Source organism: Syzygium oleosum, unplaced genomic scaffold (genome assembly GCF_021117445.2).
Source record: "Syzygium oleosum isolate NSW1041296 unplaced genomic scaffold, Sole_v2.1 Sole_v2.04, whole genome shotgun sequence".
NCBI lineage: Eukaryota > Viridiplantae > Streptophyta > Magnoliopsida > Myrtales > Myrtaceae > Syzygium > Syzygium oleosum.
The window spans coordinates 15,291,091-15,311,524 of NW_026607488.1; the positions used below are offsets into that span (position 1 = coordinate 15,291,091).

Below are 20,434 nucleotides of genomic sequence, written 5' to 3' on the forward strand. Positions count from 1 at the left end.
TACTGATTAAATTGAGTGATAATTACCATAATTCCAAATATCACCTAACAAACCATGATTCACTCCCACAATGTATATACGTCTAGACGTAGACTTACTGATTAAATTGAGTGCTAATTACCATAATTCCAAATATCGCCTAACAAACCATGATTCACTACCACAATGTATATATGTCTAAATAGATTTACATGATGTACTACAACCGCAGCATAATTCAGGAGATTTTAGCACACATTAGCATATATAATGATGTTCAATCTGACAAATAACTCGGTCAAATTAAACATCAATTAGCACCATCTAACAAAGATAAAGGCAATATAACTCCACAGATTCATGTCTAAGTGATGCCCATATCCATGTGACTTCAATAAAGTAGAGAGCTTTAAAATACAAATCTTTCAAGCACATCCAACACAGGATTCTCAAGACTCACTAGGTTCATATTGATTTCTCACTAAACCAACAGGGGATCACTGCACATGGAAATAACTCTAAAACTCTCTGTACTTTCAAACTGTGCAAAATTTTGACCTAATGTTTATATCAAAATCAAACGGTAAAACAAGGATTCTTGTCCTTATTAACATAGGAGGCTTATAGACATTGTTGATCGCCCAGAAGTCTGCTATACAAACAAAAGTCCATCAGTTATACATGGAGTACCTTCTAGGATTGCTATTGCTTCTTAGAAGGATCTCAGAAGAGTCGATATTTGGCACGACGAATGAAGCATGATGAAATATAAGCAATTTTCTTCATTTAAACCGTCTTATGCATTTCCATTCTCAAGCATGCTTGGAATACCCCAAAGGCAAAGCTTAAGATCTAAAGAATTTACTCTTCACAAGTTAATCTTTGCAGCAGTTAACCTTTAAAATTCTAACAAAATTAAGACTATCCTTGACCATAGAAGATTTAAGCCATAAAAAAAATCTAATAACCAAAAAAATTTTACCATTGTTAGAACCTCATAACCATGAATCTTTCTTTTTGGCTTATATTTCAATCTACAACTCACTCTAAGAAGAAAAAAAACTCGTGTCAATAATCAAGCATGGGATAAGCACCAATATTAGCAAGATGACAAAAGTCCTAATTCTAAAGAAAACAAATGTCCCACAAAAAAAAAAAACAGAAGTGATGTGGATTATTTAAGAATTGAAGTCGATTTGCTTCATAAAAAGAAGATATCAATGAACTCCTATAAAATTGTTAACATCTATCATCAACTCCAAGCTAATTGCTATGACTCAAGCAAAAGTTAAGGAGGAAAGTACCATTAACATGTTCACCAGCAGCTTGAAAGAGATGCGCAGCCTAATTCCAAGAAAACAAACTACAAGTTATTACTTACATCGCAGAAACGGCACAAAACTATCAAAGTCATTTATGGAGAAATTTATACTCGTAGGGCTTGAACATTGGCTCTAATTTTCCTCAGCATTTGCTTTTTCTCTTCCTCCTTCTTCAAGTCCAAGGTGTATCGAAAGCGGCGAGAGGCATTCAGAACAAGTGCCGCTTGCTGCATTAGACATTCGACCAATTTGCATTTAATAATTGCTTGATGGAAAATTAGGAGTGTAGTACAAAAGAATTGCCCAAAAAAAGGCGGAACCAGAAAAAAAAAAAAATCACACGGTACGCATCAAAATATCAGCCTCAGGAATAAAAATAAGCTCGTGAAGAAGAATCAGTTAAAACAACGGATAATATCACATTCACAAATTTTAAGAAAGCCAGATAGAAATAAATGATCACATAAAAAGCAGGCGTCACATATCACATTTCATCACACGACATGACATGTGCAACATGCACGTGTGTGCTTTAACTAACACATCAATATTAAGGAAAATTACCTTTCCCAAATAAATTGATCAATCACAATCACATTCCAATGAACATAAGATAATGGGATATGCGCATATCATAGACATTTGGTTAATTAGTCAAGTCCTTTTCAAGCAAAAAGTAACATACTGATTTTCCAGCCAAAACTTTAAAAATATTATTCAGACTACAAAGCATTATGAAAAACAGAGGTGTATATCATTTGATGTGATGTGTCGATTTAGTATATTTTTCAAAGGTCACGAGTGTTCTACACTAAACAAAAATCAAAATAGTCATGAGATTTGAGAAAAAGAGAAACATTAAAACTAGAAGGCACTGCAAGCATACGCCTCAGCTGCTCAAGGTATCAATGAAGTCACTACATCGGCAGGTTAATCTTTTCCAAAAGGCCTTTGCTGTGCGACACTAGAGTCAACCCGGTTGCCACTGACTACATTTAAACCCGGTGTGGTTAACGGCAACCGCTTTCATGCTCGAAGTCGATTTTTTATGTTTTGATATCGCTTTCTTCGCGACTTAGCACCGCAGTCAGCCATGGTACTTTGCTGTGCTCCGATGTGCTAGGGGCTACAGGACGTGTCGTTCCAAGCGATTTTTAAAGGGTGCAAATTAATAGCATACAATAGTCATTCATGACACATGAGCCAATTAGCTTCTCCCAAGTTGATAACCTCCCCTGAACACATCCTAAACTTAAAATCAATAAAGCTAAAAAAAGAACGTGCAGCAGCAAAAGTTTGGAAACCCCCACTCAGGTGGTAGTTAGTTTTCTATCCGCTTCTACTTTTAAAAAATCCACCAAAAGTCTCCATAGCCGCCACCCAACATTCTTTAAATCAGGACCCACCTGCCCCCAGGCACTAACAAAGAAGTACAACAGGTTTTGCGGCAGTCAAATTACGAAGGCACAGAATGCACAGAGAGAGAGAGAGAGAGAGAGAGAGAGAGAGAGAGAGAGATACGCCGTACCCGCCAGCGCTTGAGGCGATCGACCGGAACGTTCTTCGTGCTGGTGATGTCGAACGGGTCCAGGGACGGGCCGCCGCCGCCGAAGTCGCCGGAGTCGCCGCCCCCAGCCTCCGGGTCGCGGCGCCGCCGGTAGGGGGAGCCGCCTCGGGAGCGATAGGCCATTGGAATCTGTTACGAAATCTTGTCGCAGGAGAGATGGCACCGTCAGAAGCTCGCAGCGTCGCCGAGCACACCACCATAGCAACACCACAACAAGCACCACCACCGCATATCGCAGAATCGAATCGACTCAAGAAGGAAGAAGGAAGAAGAAGAAGAAGAAGAAGTTGCGGAGTAGAGAGAGCTCACTTCGCTCGAACTCGACAGTAAGGAAAAGGTAAAAAATGGAGGAAAGGCTTCGACGCGGAGACGACGACGACCCCCACCACCACCCCCTTAGGGTTTCTTGGCAACTTCCTCAGGAAATTTAAACAAAAAAAACAAATACAGTTTTCTTTTTCTTTTTTTTTAATCGGCTATTATGCTTTTTTTCTTTTTTGGGGCAAAAATAAAAATTAACTTTATGATTTCAATTTTACCTTATTTATGTATTTCTGGATGTGCATATATAATTCCATAGAATAATTCGAGTGAATGCCGAAATGTCACGTCAATCGTGCTCCGTTTGATGAATTCGTGTGGTAAATTGCCCTGTGATTGTTTATCATTGACAGGAACTTGTCAAACGTATCATAAGTAGCGGCTAATTTTTGGCCACCTTATGAGATTCTAGAACGTTTTTATTGAAGACGTGATGACCCGGCATAATAAAATGACCCCGCGGTCTTGAATAGAACATTCCAGTAACAGGTAAAACGGGTTTCAACCGGTCCCAATCCTCTTTATTCTTAGAAAAACAACATTGAAGAGTAAAAAGTAAAAGGAAAAAAGCAAGCCGTGAAGAAGGTAAATTAAAAAATAACGGAAGAAAGAAAATGAAGGAAAAGAAAAAAAATGCATTAAGACACGGAATTTCACTTATATATTTTGTTTGGGAGCAAAGGGAGAGAGAGAGAAAATAAGCCGGGGGTCATAGAAAGCTGCTGAAAAAAAGTTGAACTCTTTCTAGGGTAAATTAATTTAAAAATCTATCAAGACAATAAAAATTAATATCTGAGAGAAATACATACCCGACATAGATTAAAGAAAAGATTCTAACCAAATCTACTGGCCCTTTTGCTTTTCTTACCTTTATATTGATTGGTTAATTTAATTCATGTAGCCGCTAAATGTCAAAAGTGCTTTACGAACTTTTTTAGAAAGCCGTGGCTTTTTTCAAGTGCCTTTAGGAGCCTCGGAAGTCAAATTGAATTATTACGAGAGGAAATTTTGCTTGAGCCCTGCCTTTTTGGAATGCGATGACGTCCTTCTTCGGTGGGAGAAGATGTATGAAAAAGTAAGCTCTTAAATACATCCACAGTGTCGTCTGAAAAATAGTGATTTTCGAAAATACCCGTCATCCTATAAGTGAAATTTCACGTAATGTGCATGGATCAAACGATTTTGCATGTATCAACAAAAATTGGGAGAGCTAAAAGTTCGAATTACGCGAGTTACACAAAAAAGGAAACCATTAAAAAATTGATGATCCGACGGATCCTGAATCCCAAATCGAAAAGGCTTTTCAGAAATTGCTTTTGTCTTTCTTTCATCATTCATTATTCATAAATCCAGCCAATATAAGCTATGTAATGCCATATGTAAATTTAACATAAAGATCATCATATTATAGCATAAATGTCAATTAAAATATCTTCTTAGTAAATGGTTCGTTTATTCACAACCTAGAGCTCCAGTGATGCTTATGATCTTAAACTTAGTAGTTTTTTTTTTTTTGGTGAGAATTAAACATAGTTTGCATTATGTATGCTATAGATTAAGCAAATCCAATGGCCACTACAACCTTAAAACTTTCAAAAAATCAATGAAAAAACTGGTAAATGGAAAGCTCGATGATCTCACACAGTTTCAGCCCTATGTATGCTTATGATTTCATTCCAACTCGAGCAACTTATTCGTTAATATGGAAAGCGCTCAGTGAAGTATGGTCTGACGTCTAATATAGTATGAGCTGGGCAGTGGTTAATGTGAGAACTGGTAAATTCTAGAATGATGACTGGGTCGATGAAGTTGGCCCCTTGGTCTATTGCATTTTGCCATTTGCTACAATTCCAAATCTCAACTGCCTTGTCCTTGATTTTGTTTGTAACAACCAATGAAGTCTCACAAGTCTAGCCAATGTCCTGCCTCAGTCAATTTTGATGCGAATTCGGTCCATGCTCCCACCTTCAGGCTATGGTGGTGATGATTTGCTGGTCTAGGGTAGCAATAAGAGCGGTTCGTTCACTATTAAACAAGTTTACGAACTGATTTCACTGAGACATCATTTGCCTACAGTTAAACTCTGGAATTCAGTGTGGAAATGGGATGGACCGCAAAGGATTATAAGCTTCTTAAGGCTGGTTTTTCACTAGCGTCTACTTACTAATTACGAAAGGTTTTAACGTGAAATCACTACGGATTCCTTTTGTGCTTCTTGTCTGCAATGCTCTGAAATAATTTTACACGTGCTTAGAGATTGTAAGTATGCAAAGGTTGTTTGGCAAAAGATTCTGCCAACAAGCTTAAGAGGCAAATTCTTTCCCCATGATCTGCACAAATGGTTGTTGGCACCTATTTGCTTCAACAACTTTGGTAAAAGAAGCTGACATGGCCACTAGTTTCTTGTGCAACTTGTTGGCATTTTTGGAATCAAAGAAACAAGAGATTATTTCAGATGAACTTTTCTCTTCCTGGGACATATGTGGGCCCTGACTTTGGGATATGTTAAGGACATCCTTTTGGCTTGTATGACTGAGAATAGATTGTCTTCTAAGAGGAAGAAGCGTGATTTGTTTGTGGATTGAACCATTCCTCCTTCTGGTTGGATCAAACTCAATATTGATAGGGCCTCTAAAGGCAACCTGAATCTAGCTTCGATAGGTGGTCTTCTTCATAATGAATGAGGCAGTTGGCTTGCTAGGCTTGTGCAAACCATGGGAGTGTGTTCTTTGCTTAAAGCAGAACTTTGAGGCCTATATTTGGGTCTCAAAATGGGTATCTCATTGGACATTCGTGAATTTATCGTGGAGGTAGACTCACAAGCGGCTATATTTCCCTTCTTCAGAAATCAACTCCCTTTCTCAATTTTGGTGACATTCTCCTTTCTCAGATTGGGAAAATGTTAGGCTACGTTTAATGGTCGGGATAAGGTTCAAGAGAGGATAAAATTTATCCTATGCTTTGTTTGCTGCCTATCTAGGACAGGATAAAGTGGGATATAAGAGAGATATAGCCTAAATATAATTATCCCATGGATAGGTGGGATAAAAGTGGATTTTAATATCCATAATATAAAAGTAATTTTTCTAGAATAACAAACTTCTTAAATTTTAAAGTTAAAATAATATTTGAATAATAATATAAAAAATTCAAAATGACAACAATTTCGTTTTTATTTATTCCTATTTTTATTTACATATTCAAATTTCTTTCTATCTCACAATATAAATTCAATAAATATATTTAGTATGTATAGTTATTACAAATTTTAGATATTTTAGGTATATTAGTATTGTTTACTATTTAATAAAATTTTATCAGAGAAAGATGGAAGTGGGAAAAAAACTAGAGAGAGAGAGAGAGAGAGAGAGAGAGAGAGAGAGAGAGAGAGAGAGAGAGAGAGAGAGAGAGAGAGAATAACAAACAAGCAAATAAAAATGAAGAACAAGAGTGTCCCGAGAGATTTTTACCATTTTCGTTTGTACAATTTTTAGATTTATTTACAATAATACGATAGGATGTGAAAATATCTTTATTATTGCGATTCACCGAACAACGTATCTGATAAAGCAAAATCCGTCGATTTATATAATATTCTATCCGGTCTTATTTTGGCTAGAAATCCAGACGACCAAACATAACTTTAGAGTATTTCCAACAGGTCAAAATCGTGCATACTTTTAGGAATGGAAACTCATACAAATTCGTTAGCAAATTGGATGGTTCAATTACCATATGTAAATGATACTCTAACATTTTTTTTTTGGTCGAAATACTCTAGCATTAAATAGCGCACCGAGAGGTTTACTTTGTTTGTTGATAGGAGATCAGACAAGATCAAGTTTTATTAGGAGAGTAATGGGATAACTTTAGGGTTTTGGCCTCATTTCTTATAAATTAAAAAAATACCCGCATGCGATCCTTGAAAAAAAGAAGAAACCATCCGTCCCATAGAATTGAAGAAACAAAAGAGATAAAAACATGTCATATAAAAGGCATATACTTAAATTTTGCAGGCAAAAACCAAGAAGATAAAAAAAAAGTAGATAAAATATTACAAGCGGACTGGATTTTGTGATCTAATTGCTCTCTCAAGCGGGGTGCCATCTCCTTTTTTTTAATTCACTTTAAGAGTCTACTTTTGTGATCTTATGTTTGCTTTCTCCATGTGAAATGGATGACATTTGGGGTAAAAGAAGATAATGAATTAATAAAAGAAGTAGGAAATGGGGAGGGGAGATGGGACAAGGATTTACGCTTCTATCAAATAATGAAGGGATGAAAGTTTACAACTCGGTGAAAATCATGTGCAAAAGACTTTATGAAGGTAAGAGAAGGGAAGATAGAGGTGAGGAGCTTTAGCAATGAGTTTCAAAGAGAGGGAGAGAGAGGATTACGAAGTGGGGACTCGAGGCGAGCAATCAAATCGATTCAATAAAACAATCTGAAAAATATATGTATAAACTTTCGTATGAAAACACATATTAGGTGTATGTGAACTAGCTTATTCTGGTTTAATGTCCATTTCTTTTATAATTTAGGACACGGTATAGAGACCCGACTACTTGAAAGTCTACGAAACACCCTGTAAGCCTCACAAATCGGCTTAATACCAGACTTTTGGTCAATGCTAGTGACCCTGATCCAGAGAAATTTGCACATAGCTGGTGATTTGAATGGATGACCTCATGCTGAAAATCTTCCAATGCCCCGGTCAATTACGCCAACCATACGAGACTAGTTTTATGTCCATTACAGATTTGAGGGCGGGAAATTTTATATTTCGACTGTTTGGAAAAGTTTTAAATAGAGCATCAGTTCTCTAACTCTTTTTAACAATCGCGTCCTCTAAATTTCTCAATTTGTTCAATCAAATCACTCTATTAACTACCACACCCCCTTGTTGATGTGGCCTAAGTATTATTCACATGTAGAATGCAGCCGAAACTTTTTCTGTAGGAAAGAGAACAAGAGAATCACTACTCAACTACTGTTAAGGATTCAACAACTTCTGTCTAGACTCTCCCTCCCTTCCTCCCCCACCCTTTCCCTATCTCTCTCTCTCTCTGCAACCACCGTTGACCGGTGGTGAACACGAGTCGCGATCGCACTCAAATCGCCCTCCCTCCTTCGGCCAACCACCACAGACAATGGGGGCGAGCCTGAGTTTTACAAGCACGCTCATTGAAATAGTTGTGGAATTTGAGCATGCTTCTCGTGTAGTTCTCTCTCCTCTCCTCCATTAACATTGGTGGAATTTTAGCTGGGAGAGGGTCGTCGGCCCTCTCAAGTACTAGGGAGGGTTGCCAATACCCTCGCAAGGATCGTTGGCCGTCACTGATGAAGCTAGGGACGGCACCACTTGTTTTGTCCTTTCCAATTTTTTTTTTTTACTTTTTTGGGTGTCGATTCACGCTCGAGTTAATATTAAGAGCCGCATAGGAAATTGGACAGTAATAAAAAAGAAACATTAATTATTTTTGTTAGCTGAATCAAACGGAGTTAACGGAAAAATTTCATTGCATCAATTTGACAAATTACAGGACTTGATTGCATAATATGAAAATTACATAACTATATTGCACTTTGGTAACGAGTTTTAGAACTTTAGTACACTTATGCCTTTGTGAAAATACAAAGGTATCCCACAAAAAAGTTCAGAGTAAGAATCACTTCGTATATTATAATCATTTAAGCGCGATTGACCCCCTGAGTCCCTAATAATGAGAGATTCTTAACTTCATGGTGTTAAAATCGATTTTCGCTTCCTAAAATCAAGCCATTTTACGATTTTAAACTTAATCACTATACAATTGGATCTCGTATTAACATCTACTGTTGGTAGAATCGTAATAAAAATCACTTGCCAAGGTCATAAAATCGGTGCAAGATCCATGGTGAAATAGTCAGAGTTTGAGTTTACCTTTTGCTTTTCAATCTAAAGGCAAAAAGAAAAAAGAAAAAAGAAAAAAAAAAGAGTAAAAGGAAGAAGATGCAAGGCGCATACACCGTCGAGAATATTTAGCATAACTCCTCATCAATCACATCCCAGTTTTAAAGCAAAAGTGACATTGAAGATGATAGAAGAGAGACAATCGATGGACATATAAAGTCTCAAAAATGTTGGAATATCACGACTTTGACTTGGACTATGGAACAATAAAATGACTGATTTCACCTTGCTGTATATCAAAGTAGGATCAATTTTTTTTGTTATATTTTATGGGTAATTTACATCTCCTCGGCATTTTCTTTTATTAATAAGATGATTTTTGGTTAAAATTTTGTCCAGAAGTTCAACTAGAACTATATTAAGAGAATTTGACGAAACATAATTGCTCCTAAAGCTATATAACTTTACGTGATTTCAAGATCCAATAACATGGATCTCGCAACAACATCACACGAAAGAATAGTTTCCACAGCCTTGCTTACCTTTTTACAGGATTGGTGCAATCGAATTCCTTCGCTGGACCAAGAACAAGCTGACCCCACTGTGTCGCAAAAGTAGAGAGAGAGAGAGAGAGAGATAGAAAAAAGGGCAGGATAATGTCTCCCAGGAGACTGTGGAGGCTTCAGGATGAGTGGGATGAAGCAGAGCGAGGTTCAAAGGCCATGTATGTTCTCCTGAAGCCAAGATGGCATTAAGACAGAGTGGAGTAGATACAAAGATGGCATTAAATACTCAGCCCCCTCCACTCATTCCTCTTTCCCTCATTTCTGGGCAATTTCCCATTTGGTCATCTTCTTTGTCCTTTTTTTTTGATTTTTTAAGATCAATTATGACCAGGAAACTTCCTGGAAAATACATCTTGACCCCACGGAACACGCTTACAAGAGACTCAGTAAAAATTCCAACTTGGAAATCAGCAAACCCTGGTCATTGTTTTTTTTTTCTTTTACACCCTTTTAGGGTTTTTGGGGTAGGCGAGTCTTCAGCGATGAACGTGGCTGGCCGGAGCATCCAAAGGGATTCACTCCTCAAAGGAGCCGGGAGACATCGAGGGAAAGTGTGCATACATATTGTTTTTCTTTGGGGTTAATGGAATCATTGGCTTTTGAAGTTTGGCTCGTTTTTCAATTTCATCTCCAAACTTTTTGCTGTTCAATTTAATTCTTGAAGTTTTTGAAATTCACTCGACGTCGGTCATCGCCACTGCCATCATTGTCAATGTAGTCTTGTTGTGCCAAGCCATCACCATTGCTAGTGTCGAGGAGCTCAGTGTCGGGTCTCTGTCTCTCTAACCGACCGATTAACAATTTAGGTGCCAATAGTGGTTGAGGTGAGTGACCTCAGATTTCTAATGCGCGTAAATTCCTGAAGGTTGATATATTAATTTTAACAAACAATATTAAGTGATCATATTGAATTACCAGTAAAAGTTTAAAAGCAGTGTCATCAACCCCTTTTCTTTGATATGACAATATTGTTTATACAAGTAATTTTAACAACAACATTGTGAATTAAACCCGTCACAAAACATAATATATATCACGACCTATACTTTCTACAGGATCTAATGTTATGTCTCACAGTTTTTTATACGTGACTAATCTAATATGATCAAATGACTTCAGAAAATAATAACTCTATTGTTTCTTGCTATCATATTCCTTCCATTGAACTCAATTCCAAAATCAAGTGAATTCATAGGGATAAATTCTGTCAAACGCCCCGATAATAATGTACTTCATGAATTCATACCCTCAAAATAACATAACAATGATAGTTTGAATTAGAATGTAAGAATGTCAGAAAATGAAGTTTGGGGACAAAAGTACAGTTTATTGCAAAGTTGGGTGAACAAAAATGAAATTAAACCCTATTCTTTACGTCGGTGGCTTGCAAATTTGGGACTAAAGTGCAATTTATGGCAAAAAGTTGAGGGAACAGTAGTGTAATGGTACCTTACATGGCATGCGAATTCCCAGGATGAACGGAGTTTTGCACTAGCGCACTGCGTAGCAAACACAACAAGATAAGGAGTCGTTTTAGGTTATATTCTAAATTAGCTTTTGACGCTTGACCGAGCGTAGCAAACTACTAAAAGGGACCTTGAATTGATATAAAGCCGAAAGAGTTCAAAGGTGAATGTCTCAGAGGAAATTGCCATTTCATTTACCGGAAAAGAGAAAGCTACCCTTTCAAAGGTTCTTTACGACATTTCATATTTGGCCTCGATTCAAAGAGAGCATTCTAAAAGCTAAACCAGCTGTTTGGATCATGTTATGTTGCTATGAATCCAACTGTGTGTGCCCTTTATAAGATGAAGGGCTGAGAGCGCTCGAAGTGCACACACGAAGCTTTTGGACTTACTTCCCACTTTTCATGCCTTCTCCTAATGTTTTGCGTCAAATGGTTTCAAAGTTGAATTATACTCTCGGCGAACTCTCAACAAGTGCACTACCTCACCAAGATACTCAGAGACATCGGAGCCAGGGGCAAGCGGTGTTGCCCGACAGCGTCCATCGAGGTGCAGCTACTTCAGGAAAGATCTAGCGGCAGCCAGATTACAGTTACCCACCAACAACAGGAGGAAGTTTTCGAGACATGTCGATAGAATGAAGCGACCTTGACGACCAAGCTTAGATTAAAACTCCCCGGTGGAAATGGGGCTGTGGGGCAGCAAGTACCGATGCCCGCCCCTAAACGTCTGGCAAGGTCCAAAATAGACCACGCGGGTCCCACATTACCTTGAAAAAACTTCAGCACCTTTGCTTCTCGAGGAAGGAACGACCAAGACTTCCACTAGCCCTTCCCTACTCCCAAGTACAGCCTCCTCAGCTTTGCACCAAAAGGATGATGCATTCGACCGATACAAGGTCGATACTGGGGCCTTGACAGTGCCCAAGGATTGATCTAGCCCGGGGCACGATCATACCTAGGCCGACCACATGCATATCATTATTCTTCAAGGATGTATTTGACGATACAAGGATTAAATGGAACAAAAGAAACCGTTTCCGAAGACAACAAATGAAAAAGACGAAGAAGCAGACTGGCGAATACAATCGAATGTATACACATCCGGGTACAATACAACCATCTGATGAGGCATTTGTAAAAAATAACCGGTACAGCAGTCAACTAAGGCCAAAAATAGAACACAACAAAATTGATTTTCCTGCAGAAGCTTGCTGTCCACAGAGAACTCCTCGGTTTGCTGATCCTCATAAATTTAATTTCATACGGTGGGATCTCAGAATCAATCGGGCCTCGATAAATTCAACCAAAGACCCTTTGTTTACTCTTCATCGGAATAATTAAACTTCACTGAGTAAGACTGCTGATCAATTTGTCCTCCTCTGTAAGTTCCACGCTTCTTCTTTGTCTTTTCATGCCGAAAATCCCTGCCACACAGAGAGAGAGGGAGAGAGAGAGAGAGTGTGTGAGACAAAGGAATTGCCAAAGTCTATAGTAAGTTGTTATAATTGTTAAGCTCACTTGATAGATATAATACAAGTACCAAGCATATGTATTCTTTCTCTCGATATGTTACAGAAGTATACCTTTGGAAAATTGTAGAAATCCAATCATACGGCTGTAACAGTTCTTACACAGTTGGTTGGACTCATCTATGATTTTACTCTAAAATGAAGAAGGACCATTCAAATTGACAAAAGAATTTATAATTACTAGATAGGAATTTCACAGCTACCACAACTCATCTCGGATTTTCATCCCAACAGGGTTGACTTGGGTGAAGCTTGACAGACAAATTGTGAAATAGGGCAGTAACCGTCATTTTTCAGCATTTTTCATTTGGAATAAATTTCATGTTCTGACCAAACGCGTTTTCTGGGGCTTTTTATATTTTGAATGAAAACTGAAATAAGATTCTGAAAATTTTCCACAAACTAAGCAGGCCCCAAGATTCAACAAGAGAAGCATAATCCAACCCGACAAAGACTAAGGACAATGCCCGGAGAGGACTTGATACCCACACATTTCCAGCGGTACTATAGGTGATAGCAATTACTCCTTGAAAATTATCTGATGCAGAATTAGTCTTTTCTATGTTGTTAGGCTGGTCATTTAATAAGTGACCTATTAAATGGATGACTGAGATTAGGAGTCATTTGTGTCTGATCAAAGGTTGAGTATTGAGATTGTGCTACGTCTTAACCTTAAGTATAGAAAGGATTAGTCATCAATCAAGTCACTTTGTCATTAATCATTCTTTATAATAAACATTACTGGTTTCTCCAAACTCTAGAATATCAAATTCCAGTTCCAGCTTCGATTCTACTCAATCTACCCCTTATTTTAGCTCTTCTTTTTACTGCTTTTTACTTCTCCAACTAAGTGGTATCACAGCAAAAAAAAAAAAATATAGTTGTTTCCAGTGAGAAGGTTGGAATAACAGATACCAGAAGTATATGAATTTTTAAAGAACATATGAAGAAAACAAATTTAGAAACATACTAAAGTAGTCGAAGTCTTCAAATCTGAGCTTCATTCATTCCTACTCGGGGTGAATTTCAGTATTTTAAGTATTCTTCATTGATTAGTCTCTTCTTACGTTATTGGTATTGACATGACGTCAGGTGAAACATATGTGACTTTTACATGAGTCAGGATGACCGAGATAAGAAGTTATTTGTGCCTAATCAAGGGTTGAGATCTTGTTACTCTATAACCCTAATATAAATAGGTCTTCTAATTCCATTTATCACCCCTTTTCTTCTTTCAATAAAGATTATTGGATTTTCTGAACTCTAGAATATAAATTTGAACCATTTTTTGGATTTTCAACTACGTCAAGTGAAGTTAAAGAAGTAAAAGATTAGCAAAAGAAAAAAAAAAGGCAAGAATTGAGAGTTAAAGCTTGAACAAAAAGTATATATTCGAGAAGTCGAAAATACCAGCACTCTTTTGTTGAGGAGAGAAACTGATGATAAAGTGACTTAAGTGACATAAGGACTTACAGGATTTCAGAAGTTGCTAGATCTCAACTTTTGATTAGACTTAACTAACTTCTAATCTCAACCCTCCAACTTCAATAAAAGTCACATGACTATCACACAAATACTAATTAATCGTCATGCCATAAGAAAGACTAATTAAAGAAAAAAAAGACTTATGATACAATAAAAATATTATGCCTGTATATCATTATCCCACTACTAGGGAAGAAATGGAAGAAGATGTATCTATCAGAAAAGAAGAAAATACAGAACAACATGGTAAATGTCGAGAAAAGCACACATCATAGGAAAGATCAATTAATTCAGGAGTTTATGAGACTATCACACAAATACTTATTGATCGTTATGCCCTAAGAAAGACCAATTAAAGAAAAAAAGACTTATGAGACTAAAAGAATATTATGCCCGTATATCATTCTCCCACTATGAGGGAAGAAATGGAACAGGATATATCTATCAGAAAAGGAAAAAATATACAGAACATGGTAAATCTCGAGAGAAGTACACATCATAGACACAATCAATTAGTTCAGGAATTTACTTCCTCATTGAAAGTATGAAACATTCATAGAGAAATAAATACCCAGAAAAGAGGGAAAAATCACATCAATTGTCAAAGACGAAACTATAACAAGAAAGCCAGGAAAACAAAAAATAAGTAGAAGCCGAAAGAAGCCCAAAAAATAAACAAATGATGCTTTGTGCACTTGGCTCCTCGTTTGTCTGGGAGAGGGAAAAAATGCATTGATTGTATCTTGGAGGATGCACCCTCCCCGGTAGGTACTAAGGACTCTATTTTGATCTTATTGAAAAAGTACAGAGTCGCTTGGAGCTGGCCAAAAAGGAGAATTTACATATAATTGAGCGATTCAATCATGTGATTGTCTCGCATGATTATAATCTCAAAAGAGCTGTGCCTAACTTTTTTTCGCTAGTCACTCTTACTTCTCCCACTAAAGCATTTAATGCTCATCTATTCAAAATTCATAGTATCATTAGGTGTTGTTATTTCTACAAATTAAATATGTAAGGGGTATAGAAAAATAAAGTACATACAAAATTTGGTAAATACATACAAAGCAAAGCAATCTTTAGCTAGGTTTCCATAATTTTAGTCTCTGCGATACAAAATTAGAAAAGCATGTGAATTTATGACAAACATTAATAGTTAATCAATCTCAATTCGAAGTATAATGAAAATGCAAAAGAAATTTGACAAAAATTGCTATATGTAAAAGTTTCCTTGGTTCAAGAAAAAGAGAAAGATTAAACATTCATTTTGACATTATTCTCATGAAGGGGAATGAAATTGCAATTTCCAACCAGTCAGGCTTCTTCAATAATCACTAAATAGACATTCTTCCAGAGATTAGTTGGGAAGGTAGCAAACTAGCATCCTTATAGTCAACTTGTGACGTACCTTCCTCTAACTTGCCCAAGAACTTCCTGTGCTTTTGCACCATAGCCAGTTTCTGCACCATTCTGGGGAAAGTATTTCATATGGTTGAGAAACCGGCACGCATTAAGAGATCGAGCTTACAAGCAGTAGAGGATATTGAAATATAATAGGTTAATAAAACAACAGAAAATCACCTTAGCCCAGTAGGAGTTGTCCTTAAGTCTATCATCAGCAATTATTACTTCATCAACTTTTATCCTTTGAAACGCCTTTGCTGTTGTAGGCTGAAAGATTAACCAATTCAACAAATTTCATTCACAGAGAAGGACTAAGGAAGTCTTTCAGTCAAGAAATTACATCTATACAAGTTCAAAATGGTGATACTCAAAAAAAAAAAAAAGAGTCTATTTAACCTCCAAAAATATCATCCTAGGAGAAAAAACAAAGCCCATATAATTGAGTTGAGAAAGCTCAATTAACAAATATATATTCAATGATATAGAGACTCACCTAGGGATTCAGTCATGTTTCCCTGGCCAAGCAAATTTTATTACCTTTGGAGAAACAAAATGTTTCTAGGACCCAAATACCTCAAAGACCTCAACAACAAGTCTTACCCACTAAGTGGGATCAGCTGTATGTATGAATCTGTCACGCTATAGTGGAAAAAAATGTTCAAGGTTTCACACTTCTATAATTGGAAAGGTAGTTTCCATATTAGTCAGCAGTAGCCCTTGGTGTTCATAATGAAATTCCATTAACTGAACTTCATTTGAGCTAGACTATTAGAGTCCGAAGGCTCCATCTTCATATGTAAGATAATTTAGTTAAACTGGACTCCACCAATGACAAAGATTCAATGTGGAAGCATTTTAGCATAAGAAAATTTAAATTATTATTAAACCATCTGCCTGCAGTGCAACCATCCCCTCAATATATGCTTGAACAGGAATCACACCATTAAGCTACATAAAACCACGTCGATGGACACATGGAGAGATCATGGATGACATGTTTTATGCCTATACATACATTTATGCATGGGTCAACACTAAAAAAAAATGCACACTAAGGGAGATCATAGGGCCACGACATTGGTTACAGCAACTCCTTAATCTATGATTGGTTAAGGTGTATACTAAAACACATCTTCAAATATACATAGACAAAAAAGGAAGAAGGGGGGCTCTATCCTGGATATACTTCCAATGAGGACAGTGATGCCACAAATATGCTTTCCAGAGGAGCAATTCTAGCATGAGTAAAGCACATGGATATCAATATGAAGTATGAAATAATTTTCATACAGAAATCAGGATGCATCTCAAATCAGACCTCTGCAGAGCCATCACGTTGCTTTTTCATGTTCTTCCTCTTAGCAGATTCTTCTCCATCATTCTCTTTGACATTGTCTGGATCATCAAAGTGCTTAATAGGAGTCTTGTCAGTAAGATTGCATCGACCATTTTGTCCATTACTTCCCGTGTCGTTAGCTCCTTTACTGATTCCTGATGCATTTGATTTTGCAAGTTGCCTGTCAACCTTGTCATCCGTAACATCACCACTCTTTCTCCGTTTAGGTTCATCAAGTGTATCCTGATCAACAGGCCTACATTCATTTTCTTCAGACTCAGGCCTTTTTCTTTTCTTGGAACCTTTTTTCGACTTGATGCCCTCATCCAAAGTCTTAGTATCATCGTCCTTAGAGGATACCCCAACAGCATTCTCTGCTTTTGTTTTAACATCATCTCGTTTGTCCTTTGCAGTGTGCTGCTCATCATTATCTGATTTATGCTTAGATTTCTCTTTCTTATTTTTAGATTTCTTCACATCTTTGGAGGAAACAATGTCATTTCCCTCAAAAGAAGCTAAATCTTGAGGAACAAGAGATTCGGAAACCATTTCTCTTTTCTTACTTCGTTTATCCTTTCCCTTCACAGTAATCTCATCTGACTGCAATCCACAAGTCACATCCGTAGGAGACTCTTCTAGCTCTTTCAAGCTCGCCGTTTTACTGTCTTTACCCGGAAAATCAGAATTCTTTTTGCCTTTCTTCTTTTCTTTGCCTTTTACATTTTCATCTACTGCACCATTTGCAGTATCAACATTGCTCTCGCCACTTCTCTTCTTCTTTTTCTTATCAAGAACTTCCGGCAAGGGACCCGAGTCTCCTTCACCAATCATGTGTGTGCCACCTGAGCATGTATATTTAACCATGTAACAACACAGCTCATAACATATAAATATCCATACAGAAGCTACTGCACAAAACACACCCTTGTGCGCATATGGGGAGAGAGAGAGAGAGAGAGAGAGAGAGAGAGAGAGAGAGAGAGAGAGAGAGAGAGAGAGAGAGAGAGAGAGAGAGAGAGAGAGAGAGAGAGATGTATTCAAGAGCCCAACTGGCACGAAATTACACAGACACCTTGTGGCTCAAAGTTAGCATACCTTTCTCTAGGCCATTCTTCGTCGCAGCATGATCACTGCACAGAACGTTGAAAAAATTAAGAATGAAAGAGAACCCTGGCACGGAATTGACAAGAACACCCCAATTTGAAGGGCAAATACAAGACATGGCATTTTTCCATATAAGATTCAAAGAGATTGAACTCCATTAGATCCGCACAAATAGGCAATAGGTGTGGAGAAGGTAAGGCTGGAACACTCCCAGGCCGACTCTTATTCTCACTATGATGTTATGAGCTCTATGACCCTATGACGAAGCAAAAGAAATTACTTATAAAGAGAGCTTTTCATAGCTTGAAGCATTCGTCTCGCATTGTCCATCACATACAGGATACAAACATATGAAATTCAGACAAGCTACAAAGCAATTTGTTGCCCAAACTTGCGACCATCAAGTAGAGGTAGGCAACTTTAACAAAGTATCAACCCAATGTTCGCACAGAAGAACTTATATCTTCTCCGAAGGGAATGCATTTAGCACATTTAAGCTGGCACAAAAACATGTGCCACCCAAATTATTTCCCAGCTAGAGAAAACTATATCTTTGACAATCATCAATGAGAACAAACTTCTGCATACAACATTAATATCATGGAATAAAAGAAGATTCCCCTACGCTGTTTTCAAGTAGTTGAGACATATTTCCTCCAAATCCAATGTCGAACCCTTAAAACTAACTTCCTGCATGAGTAAAAAAGTAAAAAGATCAGAAAGGAAAATTAGAGCACTTTATGGCCTAAAAGATCATTACCACGGCAGCAATAGACCAAGACGCAGAATCAAGAAATTTAAACCTGAAAGCAACCTTAGAGATAGCAAAGGTCATTCGACACCGGAACTATTTCTTTCTTAAATATATATTTCAATAATGTTAATTCAGAAGCATAACAAAGATCAATAATGGCAAGCATAATAAACATAGAGCGAATGAAACAGAGCAATGCACATGATGATGTGCCTTCCAGATGACTAAGGAGAGCAGAAAGCAACATTTTCATCAAGAGTTGCTTGCTTCGGAAGCTTCTGAACATTGACGACTCATAGAGAAGGAATGTACATCACTCAACAGGGCCTTCTTTGTAAAGATATGCTGAGCGTTATTGTTTCCTCTTGTGCTTTTAATGAGTCAGACATAAATTGAATTCACATCATAAACAGTCACAATTTAGAAAGTCAGTAGCTGACAAAGTCTTCAGATACTTTTGTTTCTCTAAGAGGAAATATCAAGATCCTCTTGGCAAAATTGTTATTGTTGATCCCTTCTGGGGACCAAGAGTCCGACCTTCGACACATATATCCTCTGCAGCTCAACGTTTAGCTCTCGCAGAAAGCGAATTGGAACCTTAAAATGTATAAAATCGCCAACTTGGCCTAAAGAAATAGCAACCAAACAACCTCCGATGACCACTCTTTAGAATGGATGCCATCCCATCAAAGTAGAGCTAGTGATACACAAAGTGGACACTAAAAAGATTCAAACACCGCGTCGTATTTCTTTTGTTGGTTTAAATTTATACGAGGGGAATGCCGACATTCTCTTGCTCCCACCACGATATCGATCCTATAAACTACAAAATCGAGCCTTTTTTTAACTAAATTAGTCAAAACTGGATGAATTCACACTCGTAACGCCAACCCCTCACATCCACAACCACAAAATCAATGCGCCCGCTATCAAACAACCCACCACAAGAAATGCCCAATTCACGAAACCAGCGACCGAAACAAGACTCTCACAACAGCTTGCAAGTGGCGCAGCAAATCTGAGAATTGGCGAAAGAAGCGTCCTTGCCGGAAGAGACTATCGCACGAGAAACGCGTACCTCGAGCTGGGCTTCGGAGCGGAACTTCTTGAGAGTCTTGGACAACCCATTGCTCTGCAGATACCGAGCTATGGAGAGCAGGAGGAGGGTCTTGGTCTCCATAGGGGATGCAGCCGCCGCCGCCGCCGCCGCCGTTCGCTGCGTCTCCTTCTTCGCGAGAGAAACTTGGCGAGGCGTGAGGGCGAGTAGCTTAGGGTTTATGGCGATTGAGGCGGCGGCGGCAGCGAGGGTTTTGGTCTCGGGCATGTGGTGGGAGATGACGGCATGGAGAGCTCCTGAGCCGCGGGTTTTGAATTACGAAAGCAGATTTTCAATTTCGTCCCTGCAGTTGTCCCAAACTGTAGCTGCGCGCCCGGAATTTGTCGCAAATTGCAGTCCATGGTCGCCCGTGTATCTATATAATGACACAAATGGTCCATAAATTTTGACTTTACGTACAATTTGATCCCTTAACTTTATATTTGTTTAATATGGTTCCTGAACTTTTAATATGTTCAATGCGATCCCTGGACTTTTGGTACATGTTTAATTTAGTCCCCGAACTATATGAAAATGCTTAATGTTGAACCATTACATTGAACAAATTAAAAGTTCAGAGACCATATTGCTACATTTGGCTAAATTTCAA

The 20,434-nt window shown here is 37.9% G+C and overlaps 2 protein-coding genes across 3 annotated transcripts in view; both read right to left on the bottom strand.

The window, feature by feature from the left end:
* LOC115687069 (calcium-transporting ATPase 10, plasma membrane-type-like) overlaps positions 1-9,829 on the bottom strand; it is a 38,491-nt gene extending 28,662 nt beyond the window's left edge. Inside the window, exons 1-4 of one of the 2 annotated variants that reach the window (XM_056310552.1) lie at positions 9,625-9,829; positions 2,830-3,009; positions 1,412-1,528; positions 1,284-1,323 (exon numbers count right to left, since the gene is read on the bottom strand). In XM_056310552.1, the coding sequence (XP_056166527.1) occupies positions 1,284-1,323; positions 1,412-1,528; positions 2,830-2,991 (319 nt within the window). In that variant the 5' untranslated portion in view covers positions 2,992-3,009; positions 9,625-9,829. Of the gene's footprint in view, positions 1-669; positions 695-1,283; positions 1,324-1,411; positions 1,529-2,829; positions 3,010-9,624 lie in introns of those variants that run through there. The other variant, XM_056310553.1, reaches the window with a different exon arrangement.
* Positions 9,830-11,997: 2,168 nt separating this feature from the next.
* On the bottom strand, positions 11,998-20,075 carry LOC115687080 (lisH domain-containing protein C1711.05). The gene is made up of 7 exons (XM_030612566.2): positions 19,807-20,075; positions 18,600-18,664; positions 17,966-18,000; positions 16,853-17,712; positions 15,712-15,801; positions 15,539-15,600; positions 11,998-12,540 (listed from the first exon to the last, which is right to left on the bottom strand). The coding sequence occupies exons 1-7, from the start codon at positions 20,050-20,052 to the stop codon at positions 12,435-12,437; spliced, it is 1,464 nt and encodes a 487-aa protein (XP_030468426.1). The 5' UTR covers positions 20,053-20,075; the 3' UTR covers positions 11,998-12,434.
* Positions 20,076-20,434: the final 359 nt, after the last annotated feature.